The sequence below is a fragment of the Halichoeres trimaculatus genome, unplaced genomic scaffold, assembly GCF_033239565.1.
Source record: "Halichoeres trimaculatus isolate MK-OKI-2021-1 unplaced genomic scaffold, fHalTri1.1 fHalTri1_scaffold_4, whole genome shotgun sequence".
NCBI lineage: Eukaryota > Metazoa > Chordata > Actinopteri > Labriformes > Labridae > Halichoeres > Halichoeres trimaculatus.
This window is the reverse complement of record NW_027437182.1, coordinates 4,392,668-4,406,010: the sequence shown is the minus strand read 5'-3', so window position 1 is coordinate 4,406,010 and position 13,343 is coordinate 4,392,668. Positions and strand designations below refer to the sequence as shown.

General features: G+C 42.0%; 1 protein-coding gene across 1 annotated transcript; it reads right to left on the bottom strand.

Moving 5' to 3' along the window:
* Positions 1-3,200: 3,200 nt before the first annotated feature.
* On the bottom strand, positions 3,201-5,287 carry LOC141789174 (forkhead box C1-A-like). Its single transcript, XM_074668510.1, has one exon. It carries the CDS (start codon positions 5,014-5,016, stop codon positions 3,622-3,624), a length of 1,395 nt encoding a protein of 464 aa, XP_074524611.1. The 5' UTR covers positions 5,017-5,287; the 3' UTR covers positions 3,201-3,621.
* Between the last annotated feature and the right edge of the window lie 8,056 nt (positions 5,288-13,343).

Below are 13,343 nucleotides of genomic sequence, written 5' to 3'. Positions count from 1 at the left end.
CATGTGATCAGCTTACTGCTGGCACTCGCAGAGAGGAGAGCTGATGTGGATCTGGAGCGCCGATAGAGAGAAATCAAACCTTTCGTGCAGCTAAACAAACATCTTAGGGAGATTATGCAGCTCTTACGGTCAGTTTGAACTCTGGAGGTGGCCACGGACTCCAAAAAAGGCTTAGTAGGAAAAGAATATGAGGTTTTTCTCTCTAAGAAAGAAAATCAACTGGTAGAAAACATCAAATCTGAGCTGAGGGATGAAGAAAAGAAGCAGCTTTGCGTAAAAGCGCAATTTTGACACTTTCTGACATTAACTTCACACCTCATCATCCAAACATCACAACCCAAAAACAAAGTGGAAAAAAGTTGCTTTTAATTCTAAAATCAACTCAATCTGTGTTTTTATTATTTTATATCTTTGACCTCAGTCAGTAAACATGTGAATCTAAAGACACGGATTATTAACGCGAACATTTTAGAGATGCTGTTTTGTAAAATCTGTAGCTCTGGGAAAAAAAAGTCTAACACTCCTACAGAGGAATTAAAGTATTAAAATAAGAGAAAAACTAAATTTTGCTTTCAGAAAAAAAACAAGATATAAAAAAATAAATAGGTGGACTCATTTGAAACTCCAGTTTTTAATCTTTGATCCTCTAATTTGTTTTTGGTTTTTTTTTGTTTTTTGCGTTAATTCTGTCTGTGTTTCAGCTCAACAAGGCCCCAAAGTTTCTTTATGGGGCCTTAAAATCCAACAAACGAGCCAGAAAAGAAGTGACACTCTTGTGTTTGAGCACAGCTGCGAATTAAAACCAACACGGACACACACTCCAACAGGATGAGTGTGTGAGAGATGCAGGAGAGAAGCTGTTACATTTAAGCCACGTTGTGTAAAATTAAACGCCTCCAGTATGTGTCTAGACTTCATTTTTATATGTCAGAATATTTTTAAAAAATCATCCTGAAGGCCTCAAAAAAAGTTGGAGAATGCGCAGAAGCATCAGCTGTTTGATAAAGTCAGAGGTGTGTGGATTTTTAATATTTACGCGCAGAAACGTTGCGTCTGAAAGCGTCTAAAAGAAAAATAAAAACTCGTTTTTGTACAATTTAAAAATCTCTTCTCGCCCATGTGTGAATCCTAAAAGCTTTCAGGTGTTTCTCGCCCTGTGTTCCCTCCACCAAACCTCCAGCTCGTCAGATAAGAGCTATCATGTTGCTGCCGTATCATCACACTCCTCTCTGCACAGCTCAGACTGCAGCAGCAGACGTGTGATGCCTCCAGGCTCCGTGTATTTCACACTGCTGCTTCACATGAACTGAACTCTCAAACGCCTCTGACACAATAACCCAATAATAACCTCATAATGCCTTAATGAGGCCTCCTGAATGCGCGTTTAGTGCGCTTTCTACGCGCGTTGGCAGCGCTTCCATTGTGCAGAGGCCTCCTCTGCTCCTCGGGGACTCTTTCCACTCTTTCCATTTCAACTCCATAAACTCTCACAACAATCCCGCGGCCTGCTCCGCGCTCTGCAGCCTCATGAAGCTGCAGCAGATAAGGCAGTGACAGGCTGTTACGCGCAGGCCTTCCTAAAGTGCATTGTTGACATCCTCTCCTCTGACCTCCATCACCTCCTCCTGTCTCGTCCTTATGATGAAAAATGATTCGTCTGCGTTTTCCTTCCTGACCCTGAAGTGCTGAATCAATCACAGCGACGTGTGTTTACGCGCAGTAATCCACCTTTTATTAATATCACTAACAGCTTTCTGTGCGTAATGCGTCGTGATTTTACGCGTCTCTGTGCCGCTGACCCTCCCTGTGGAAGGTGCAGGCGTGGAGCGCGTTGTTTACGTTAGTTTTATGGGGTTGACTCATCTGACTGGAGGCCTCGGGGGAGCGTTTGTGAGCTGGAATCCTGAATCTCCCTGACTCATTAAAATCTCATCCACGAGGGCCTGAAACGGACTGTCACGTTTGGGCTTTCACAGATACACTCACACACACACTCACACACTTAATGTCACAGCCTGGTGCCAATCAGAGAGGGAAAGGGTGGCTGGGTGAGGACAGAGGGTAGAGGTCAAAGAGTTCAAATATACACCAACAGAAGCAAAATAAAATGGTGAGGGTTGGTTTGGAGTTTGGTGCGTAAAGACGCAAATGGCGAATATCAAGAAGCGTCACTTTAAGATGTCTGAGAGGGAAAACAGCCAGTTTATTTTTCAGTTATTATTAACACTATTATTTTTTTTTATTATAAAGAATCTTATTAATTAATTTTCCATCTACTTTTATTTATTACATTTGTTTTTGAGTGATCCTTACATTTAATGTCCAGGGAATAAAAGACAAAATAAGAAATAAAAAATTACAAGACATCAGCTGTGTGATGCTGCCTGAAAATCTGCAAAAGTAAGGAGCAAAAAATCAGCCAAAACAAAAAGTTTTCTGTGTGATCATCCGGGTCTTTTTGAGAGGCACTGAGGAGCTTTGACCCCTTTTTTTTTTTTTCCTCCAAGGAAGTTTAGACACAAATAAATAAACATGTGACAGCAGCAATGAGCGGTGTCAATCCGTCAGAGCAGGCCACAAACTGCAGGACAGTCTGCACTTAAACTACAGATCCCATCAGGCTCACCAAATCCTCTCAAAATGCAGCTGCAGGTTTATCTGCATCCAAAAAACCTCCCAGCAGCAGCAACAGCAGCAGAAAGTCAAAGACCCAAAACCTGACCGCTGAGCTGAGCTGCTGCTGCCTGCCACATGTGTTTGTTTACGGCTGGTGTTTGCACCTGAAAGGTGAGAGTGTTAAACCTACATGTTGGCTTTTAGCTTTTCAATTCAGCTTCAATATTTCTCTTCTTGAGGTTTGATGTTCAGAGAAAAGCCTCGACTGGGCGGTTGCGCGCAAAGAAAGGCCTCAAAATCCCTCACAGCTTTAAAATCACATTTTCCCTCCTGAAGCAAACAGCTCATGTGACCCAAGATCAACCAGTTAGTTTCATTAAATTAGTCTTTAAAACATATGTTTGGATTTACAGAAAAAAAAGCTAATCCTGTTTTGTTTTTTTTAAAGCCAATAATAAAAAATATTTAGACCCATTTTCTTTTAAACCTCCAGAATAATTTCCCTTTTGGCTTGAAATTAAAGACTCCAATTTAAAATCAAATAGACGGCACTTTATTAAACAAACAAAATGTAATGCCTTCAAAAATAGTTATTTAACAAATAAGACAAAAAGAATAAAATAAGTCAGTAACAGTCTACACAGTGCCCTCTCTATTTCTATACAAGAAGAGGGACAAAGAAAGGAGCGAGAAGAAAACTGGGAAAACTTTAAAGTGTTTGGTCCTCGACAGCCATCCACTCCCTTTTCCTACAAATAAATTACTATATTAGGCTATAATTTACAGTCTATAGTCAGAGAAGCTGGTATCTGAGCATCTTTATGAACAAGTCTCAAAGTGAGAGGAGGAGGGAAACTTACGTGTTTGTGGTCTTACACACGCCTGGACAGAAAAAGAAGTCTCTGATTGTCTCTATGTCCATTCGGGTGAGAATAAAAAAACAAAAGTACAAAAAAATATATAAAACATATATTAGAGTTGTTAATTTAAAAGGCACGGTGGCTTTCAGAACTTGCTGCAGTCATAAACAAAAGCTCCTGAGGTGCGGTACAGAGACTGGCCGGACGGGAAGGCCATCTGACAGCTATTATTCCCGTTCACAGGGGAGCCGTTCAGACCGATCCTCTGGGACTCAAACATCTCCCGTACTGAGTGAAAGTTCTGCTGCTGCGCAGGGTAACCCGGGCTCAGGTGGCTCAGGTCCCCGTACCAGGACGTGAGCCGCCCTTGGTGCGAGTGGTGGCCGTCCTGCCCCGCCTGGCTCAGGTTGCCATGTCCGAGCGGGGACGCGGTGGTCGTGGTGATGCAATAGTCAGGCAGAGCCTCATCCACCGTGGTGGACGGGGCCAGGTGCCCCCCGGAGGAGCGGTCCCCGGCGTACAGGCTCATGGCCTGCATGTTGCAGTGATAGGTCGCGTTGGAGTTCGTGGAGATGACGTTCTGGTTGCAGTTGGTGGAGCTGTACGCGGAGGTCTGGTTGGGGGAGTAGTTGAGCGACAGTGAGGGGGTGATACCTGTCCGCGGGGAGAGCTCGGCCTGCGGGGACCCACGCAGGGTGGTCATGATGTTATCCACGCTGAAGCCCTGCGCCGCGGCCTGGCCGTGGTGGTGCTCGGGTCCGTCGATGCTGAGGGAGCGGGTGGAGGGCACGCTGTGCGGGCTGCCTGTGGACATGCTGCTGCTGCTGTCCGGGCTCTCGATCTTTGGCACGGCGCTCAGAGTCGGAGACGCGGCCTGTGGAGGCGTTGAAGTCCCGTTCTCAGTCTTTATATCCTGGATCCGCACCGGCTGAGAGCCCGGTCCTGATGGATCCTGCTCCCTACCCGGGGTGCGGGCAGAGGGGTCCTTACCCTGCCGGTCCCGGTCCTCCTTTTCCTTCTGCACGTCCTTCTTTTTGAACCTCCTCCGGCGCCTTAAGAAGCTGCCGTTCTCAAACATGTTGTAAGAGTCCGGGTCCAGGGTCCAGTAGCTGCCCTTCCCGGGCTTCTTGTCGTCCCGGGGAACTTTAACGAAGCACTCGTTGAGGGACAGATTGTGCCGGATGCTGTTCTGCCAGCCCTGCTTGTTGTCCCGGTAGAAGGGGAAGCGCTCCATGATGAACTGGTAAATCCCGTTCAGAGTGATCTTCTTCTCCGGTGAGTTCTGGATGGCCATGGTGATGAGGGCGATGTAGCTGTACGGGGGTTTGACCATGTCCTTCGGCTGGTGCTGCGGGGTGTACGGCCCGTACGCCCGGGCCATGCTGGCCGGGTACTGGTCGTGGGCCGCGTGGGAGTACATGCTCATGGGGGCAGGCATCCCGGTGTATCCCCCTCCGGTCCGGTAGTAGCTCTGCTCGCTGCTGATGTACGGAACAACCCCCAAAGAGTTGGGACTGGACACGGGGTAGCGCGCCTGCATCCTGCGCTGTGCGTAAAACCTCCCCAAACTGTTCCTCCAGAAAGTCTCAGCCTCGGCGCGTCCTCCGGTTCTGGTCCTGATCCTCTCTCTGCTTAAGTCTCTTCTCTAAGCCTCAGCTCGGCACCGTGAGCCGGAGAGAGCGCGCACACTGAGCATTTGGAGAGTGAGAGGGCTGAGGCTGGAGGAGCATGAGTCTACACAGCAAGGAAGTTTTTTTTTACCCTTCACATTTTTTTCTTGCCTTTTGGCTGCTCCTCCCCGAATGTGTGCTCCATCATCCAATTGGAGGACGAAATGAACCTGGAAAAGCTACATGGCGACAAAAGTTACTACACCCTCCTCCTCCTCCTTTCCTCCTCCTCCTCCTCCTCTCCTCCTCTCTCTTTCCACAGCTTGGACATAGAGTTATTAAAATGCTGTTCAGGGTGTGCCCAGAATACGGACAGATTCACATGAAGGCCCAAATTATTGGTCATGTATTGTTAGAATTGATTTATCGCCTCACTATAGCATGAAATAACTCCCCAGAAGTGTGTTAGAGAAAGGAGAAAAGGGAGGTTTTGTTGGGTAACGAGCTTATAAGCGTTTGGACAATTTAGTCAACCCTCTCCTGAATCTTTGGGATGTAAAAACTGTGCGTAAAAGTGAAGAATTCAACTTCTAAATCCTGAAATGTAACCCAAAAAGGCCTTCTTCTTCAAACTGAGGGATGTTTATTCTTGAGGCCTTTAAACGAGGCCTTTCCCACATTAACACTTCACATATGTGCTGTTAATTATCCAGGAATGCTAAAAGCTCAGATCGAACCAGAGGTATTAGCGATTAGGAATGCAAATTGAGCCATCAGCGTGTGAGAAACTTCATCAGCTGCGGCTCAGCCTCTGAATAAACACGCAGACATGAAAGAGCGTGGATGCTCCCTCCTGCTCCCCGACAGCGCCGGTGGGCGGTGTGTGGAGACTAATTAAAGGTTAAATGAAGATCGTTTGGTCGGGATGGGTGAGAAGAAGATGGGGGTCCCCTGGGTGTTGAGGTGGGATGGAGACCTCCAAATGTCATTCACACTGAACGGGGTGTTAACAGAGCCATCAACATTCCCCCCACACAGGCCTCCACGGAGATCTGCAGGGCTGTGTGGATTAGAAAAAACAACACGAGTGGGTCCAGCTTGATGGGGATGATGGGGTTAAAAAAGAAAGATGGAGGAATCCTGCATGGAGGCCTGATCCAGCTTTAACAGACTGACAGCAGAAAACACATTTTTATCACTCAAACCTGGAAAACTTTAGAAAATACACAAAAAATATAACAAAAATAAATGTCAGATGAAAAAATTAATTTTTCATATTTATTATTCTTTTTGTAATAAAAACAGAAACCTTCTTTTTGTTATTTCTTATCACTGAAAGGCCTTTTTCTGAAGCGCTTAGAATCAAATTTTTGCGCATGCGCTGTGAAAAGACGTTCCTCATTACATTGGAAAAGCTTAGTGCGTAAAATAAATTTCAAAACACGAATTAGCCCTTTATTAAGCCTTAAACTGCTCTGTTATAAATAGATTTATTTATCAGGGCTGCTCGTAAATCTGACTTCAGATTAGACACTTGGTTCAGTTTCAGATTTTTGCAAAACTGCAAAAAAATAAGAATAAAAATAAATAAATAAAAATAAAGTTTGTAAAATTTAATATATTTTTTTTATTTGGAAATTTCTCCATTTTAATCGAGGTCTTTGGTTTCAACAGGAAATGTAAAAAAAAAATAAAATAAAAATGAATTCCTCACATTTTCTTTTTACAGAAACCACGGATTATAAATGTATTATTCTGCAGAGTTTTGCCCCATTACTTATTTTTCACTTCATATCCTCTCAGGGGGAACAACATTCAGTTTTTTAGGAATGGACCTGCCTCTATAAGGTAATTGAATAAATAAAAAGCAATGTTTTAAAAAAGGAATAAGTCAAATATTCATGTTTTTAGTGTTTTTCTTCTGACACATTTTGTAAGAGCAGCTCTTTTGGAGTTTGAATTTTAAATCCCAGACTCCTCTGATAAGGCAGAGATAACCTCTGAGAGCAGTTTATTTCTCACCTGTGTGTGTTTTCTTTCTGCTCTTTGTTCCGTCATTTGCATGTGTTGTAGTTCAGCCTCTCATCAGGGACCGTCACCTCAGAGTCCCCAGAGACCGAGCAGAGAGCCCTGCTGATACCGGGACTCACCGAGAAACCTGCCGGTGGAGGAGGAGGAGGAAAGAAGGGTTGCAACAAGCCTCAAGTGGAGGTATGACAGCACAGCTGACCCGGATGTAGTCTTTATCTTATCTTTTGTTAAAAAAGTTATGGACTCAAAAAAAAATCTTCATATCATCTGCAGAAATCTCTACACTTTTCTGAGGTATAACCAAACAAATCCTGACGAGATATTTGGGAATTATAACAAAGGAATTAAAAGTTTAAAAAAATACCATCATATTTTTGAGTTTTACTTTAAAAAAGTGAAAAAAGAAGAAAGGTAAAATCATTTGTAAATTAGAAACTTTAATTCCTGCTGACAGAAAGATGAAGGCCTCTGTGTTTTGCAGACTTTCTCAATGTATAACACGCGCCTGCCCCCTAGTGGCCAGTCTGTAAAGTGCATGAAAGATGAGTGTTAACATCTGGAGTAAAATGAGCAACCAAAAAGAAAAAAAAAAACAAAGTTTTTGATCATTCTTGGATCAAAAATTGAGTCATAAGACTTCATAAACAAAGATGAGGTAAGGAGAGCATGAAAACTCTCCAGTCAGGTGCAAGTTTTAGTTAAAGTCACCATGAGAGGTCAAGAAATAGGAAAGTTATTTAGGTTAAACAGATGATTTTAGGGATGTTCTAAAATATTCTGTGGACAATGTTGGAGACAGTTATTATAGGAGAGCAACACAAGAGAATCTTTTTCTGTTTTGAATTCTAGATTTATTGATTGATTGAGTATTAATTTCGGTTATAATCTCCAGTGCAATTACTTTACATAAATAAATAAATAAATAAAACTAAAGATGTACAAACGTGCAAACGGGCTTTCCTTGCAAACTTGCAATAATTAAAAATAAATAAATAATTTCAAAAAATGAAAAAGGACAAAATAATGTACAGACATGCAAACTTGCACACCCCCACCCCCAATAAGATAATAAAAAGAATTATTAAAAAAAGGAATAAATTAAAGAATAGAAAATAAAAAAAAAAAAATAAATAAAAATAAATAAATAAATAAAACAAATAATTTACAGACATGCAAACGTGCATTCCTTGCAAACTTGCAATGATTATAAATAAATAAATAATTACAAAATACTTAAAAAGGGCAAAAAAATGTACAGACATGCAAACTTGCACAACCCCCCCCCCCCCCAAAAATAAATAAATAAATAAATAAATAAATAAAAACAACAACAAAAAAAAAAAAAAAAAACCACACACCTGTATTTCACATTTGTTCTCATTGTATCTTTTTTTAAATATACCAAAACCCCCTCAACTTATCTATAAATATCTAATTCATCTATATTTATATCCTTATATATCCAGAAAGCTGAGAAATGCTCAGGAATACTTTTCTGGGACAAAGACTCTGTTTCCCATGAGCACCATCAACCACTGTGTAAAATATGTGACTGTTACAAAGGCGTGCATTTGTTTGAGAGAGCAGATCTTCTTTATAACTCTACTTCTCTTTCTTCAAGACAGTTTTACCCAGGATGCAAAGCCAAAAGGCGTTCTAGTTTGAATGGTGACAACAATGAAACCTTGTAAACTCGGTTTATATTTTAGTGTCCAGCAAACTGACACTAAGAAAGTACAAATTTTGTTTCTGATAATCTAATTTGAAATCCTGGATTATGAACATGCAAATATATAAAAGTGAGAGCTTGGCTGGCAGTTAGTAGAGAGACAGCGCCCTCTGCTGCCACCTTCATGCACACACAGACAGAATGGGATTGTATTAGTTTTGCAGAGGACTCCATGTGGATACAGATTTTAATCCATAATCTCTTGAGCAGCTTTGAAACTCAGAGGAACTTGCTTTTCCTTCAGAGCTCTGACTCCTGAGGGAAACTTTGCACCAGATTTTTTTTCTTCCTTTTCTTCAGGAACTCCACTGTGTCATCGGCAGTGTTTATATTAAGTGCTTAATTAAACACAGACAGATTTCTAAAATATCTCTGGACCTCAAAGTCGTGCACCCAGAGAGAACATTGGAATCACTTCTCAAATAAATATCTGCCAATCATCCATGTGCAAAACATTAATCTTGTGTTTGGTGCTCCGGCTGTGACTGGTTCGAGGAGGGTGAAGCTGTTCTCAAGGACATGGAGCCCCTCGCAGCATGGCAGCTCTTACATTCTTCACCCCAAAAACCTGGAGTTTCAGACGAGACAGGCGAGCAGGAGTACGGTCTGAAAAACCCAAATAAGGCCATGAGAAATGTCTCTTTCAGATTGAGCTGTTTCTGATTTAGTGGTCCTGATGAATGGCGTGATTTCCTCCCAAGATGACACAGAAAGCGTCTTATCTCTCCTTGTTTGCACGCAACTTCAAATTTGATCAAGATTAGCCGAGGCCAGAGACAGTTTCAGAGCTGTTTGCTTCAGTTTTTGTTCAGTAAACTGTTTAAAAAAGGCTCCTCTGAACTCCAGACAAAACGTCAATCCAGCTGCAGACAGGAACAGCTGGATGGTTTTTCAGATTAAAATCCCTTGATAGAAATTAAACAACTCAATAACCTCCCCCGGCCTCAGACTCTGAGGTTTACTGTGTTGTGATTTGTTGGATGCATTAACCAATCAAACAAACTCAAACAATCTCCTCATGAAAAGTTTGTGACAGGAAATGAAGGTTTTACTTTTTCATATTTAAAACCAAAAGGCAGAATGACACAACTCATGTCAAGTTCTTTGGGACTATTTTGATAAACAACGTCCTGTTTCTCTGCGGTTTCCTTCGAGAAACTCCTTCATGTGATGTTAACAGAGGAAGAATATTCAACAGATGTTTTCAGTTTTATTTAACAACAAGCAATCTCCCATTTGGGGAAAACTGAGGGAGTTAAAAGCTGCTGACTGCGAAGAAAAGCCTAAAACTTTGCTGCTAAACTCTGCCCCCTAGTGGATTACCTGTGAGAAAGAAAAAGGAGGAAGCTGAGTAAAGTCTGCTTCTTCTGCTTCTCTTTATTTTTCAAGCTTTGGTTTAATAAATGTAATTTGCAACAATTGCTTTTCCTTAACAAACTTTTTTTGATCTTGCTGAAGCTGCCATGAGCCGGATTGGTCAGAGGATTTGAGGCCCTGGAAAAGAAGACGTGTCAGTGGACACCACTTTGCTAACGTAGGTTCCTGAAACCCTGGAGTTTGCAGACACGTGTTGCAGAAAGGACAACATCTATAACTCTTCCTGGAGGGTGCAGGAGGAAGATGAAGAAGGAACGGCTTCATCAAAACGGTAAGTTAACACCAACACATCAGAGGACAGAGTATGACTAACTAACTAACTAACTAACTAACTAACTAACTAACTAACTAACTTTATAACCAAATAAAAATAACATTTCGATATGTAGACAAATAATATTTGGGGCTAAAGTACTTTTTTTTTTCCCATCTTCCTTCTTCCCTTCCTTTCTCTTTCTTACTTATTACTTCCTTCCCTCCATCCTTCCTTCCTGTCTTTTTCCTCCCTCCCTTCTTCCTTTTTTCTTGCCTACCTTCCTTCCTTTCTCCCTTCCTTCTTTCCTCTATTGCTTCTTTTCTGTCTTCCATCCTCCCCCTTCCTCCCTCCCTTCCTTCCTCCCTACCTCCTTCCTAAGTCCTGTCTCTCCTCCCCTCCCCTACCACCTTCCTTCCGACCTTCCTACCTTCTTCCCCGACTCCCCTCCCTTCCTTCTTCTTTCCTTTCCATCTTTCTTCTTCCCCTCCCTCTTCCTTTCTTCTTGCCTTCCTTCCTTCCCTTCTTTCCTCCCTTGCTTCTTTTCCGTTTTTTCCTTCCTCCCACTTTATTGCTCGCTTCTTTCCTACTTCCCTTCAATCCCTTCCCTCCTCCCTTCCTTCCTTCCTACCTACCTCTCCTCCCCTTTTCCTCCCTTGCTTCTTTTCTCTTTCTTCCTTCCTCCCCCTTTCTTATTTGCTTCTTCCCTTTTCCTTTTGGTTCTCTTTTTTCCCCCATTCCTTCTTTCCTAGATTTCCCTCCCACTCCCCTATTTCCCCTGCTTCTTGTTCTTTCCTTCTTTCCTTCCTTCTCTCCTTCCTTTCTTCCTTCCTTTCTGGATTTTCCTTTTCCTTCTGCCCTCTTCCCTTTCTGCTGTGGGATGAAAATAGTCTGAAAATAAAAAACGATCCTGATAAAAACAAGATCCTGATCCTGTCATAGTCATCCTGACATTCATTCTTCCATCATCTGGTATCAAGATACACCTGAGGGACAAGTGAGCTTTGATTTCATCTGGTAAAAGTCAAGTATTAATATCAGTACCTAACAAGTGATCACAGATCAGTGAATAATGCTTGATTTGTTTCGCTGAGGAAACTGGAACCCCTCAAAGATGGGTAAAACTTTCTGCACAGCAAGATTTTTTTTTTCTCGTGTTTAAAGAAACTCCAACTGACAAAAACAAACTGGGTAGAGAGTTGAAGTTCACTGTGTGAGTGAGCACTCAGCTGTTGCTGGAAACAAACACACCAGATAATACATAAAATACACCTCTAACCTCTGTACACCTCATTAACAGAGAAATAAGCTCTAAATATGAAGACATGATTAATTCTTCTGTAAGAGGATTGACTCACTTTGGTGCTGCTCTCAAGTGGCTACTTTAGGAGCTGCAGTTTTCTAACTTGTTGGCTTTTTTAATGTGGTACTTCAGGGCTTGGGCGAGTTCAATGGGGCACACTTTGGAGGAAAGATGACACCTTATGGCAGCTGGCTATCGCCTCCTAGAGGAGAAGAAGAGGAATGGAAAGGCTTCACATCATCTGTAAGTGAAGCTGAAAGGCACACACTTGTGCTTTGATCTTATTCCCTCTAAAAATTAACAAAGTCTAAGATTTCTTGTCTCGGTCAGACTTGAAAGAAACAGCCCGAAGATTTTCTCCTAAATACAATGATCTCTATAGTGGAATTTGTATCAGCCTCTAGAGTGCTCTCTGCTGCTCCACCCCATTCAGTGGTCAGTCGGTGTATCTGCAAGTGAATTTTCTCTAATTCCAATAACAGCCACACCTGAGGACACCTGCTGGCATGTCCTGTGAATTCTTCTATCCCAAAAGAACCATTTATACATGTTTTATTATTATTATTATTATTATTATTATTATTATTATTATTATTATTATTATTATTATTATTATTATTATTATCACTTACTATTATTATTAGTATTTGCGCGAAAGGCTCTCACTCAGTGACAACGTCATAGCTCCGCCCTCCCCATGCCACGTGCTCAGGTTCGTCTCTTCTTCGTGAGTTTTGGTCAGAAGTGTGTGTTAAACCGGACTGTTCAGTGTTCCTTCATTCATTGTGTGCGTCCATGAGAATTAAGTGAGTACATACCACACTGAAAGTTGGCTGTGTGTATAGTTGTGTGTGCCCTACGCAGTTTAGACGGTTCTGGTACGTTTAAATCGATCATTTAGCAGTTATAGCGCTAGCGGTTAGCGATTAGCATGCTGGCGCTAGCGGTTAGCGCTTGCGGTTAGCGATTAGCGCTAGCGGTTAGCTTGTTAGCTCTTGTTCTGTCTGAGGACTTCTTATCTGTTATCTGAACCTTTTTTGCTCACTGCTGCTGTCTTTGTTTGCTTTTCCTCGTTTTATAAGCATCTGAGTGATGATAAGATTACGGGTAAAGCTGCAGGGTGATTGATATGTTTGTGGCGGAATAAAGAACTTGAAGAAGACAAGGCCAACTGCTTTGGTGTTTGACCAACACCCCCCAAACATCACTACTTATCCCAGCATTAGAGTTAAGAGTTCTCAAGAATAGTATTATTTTTATTATACTTTTTGAACATTTTGTTTCTAATAAGCAGCATTTTTTTCACAGAATGAACAAAAAACACAGTTTAATTCATTTTTACATGCTTCATGCTGATGTCTGAAATAGGGATAGACCGATTATCGGCCAGGCTGATTATCGGGGCCGATATTTGGCATTTTGGGGGATATCGGCATCTGCCTTTTTTTCATCCAAAGGCCGATAATGTGAATGTCAATGGAAAATCACATTGACAGGCTAGCACAATTAGCATCGTGACCAGTGTTGGGAAGTAACGATTATTTTTCGTTACGTTACCTAACGA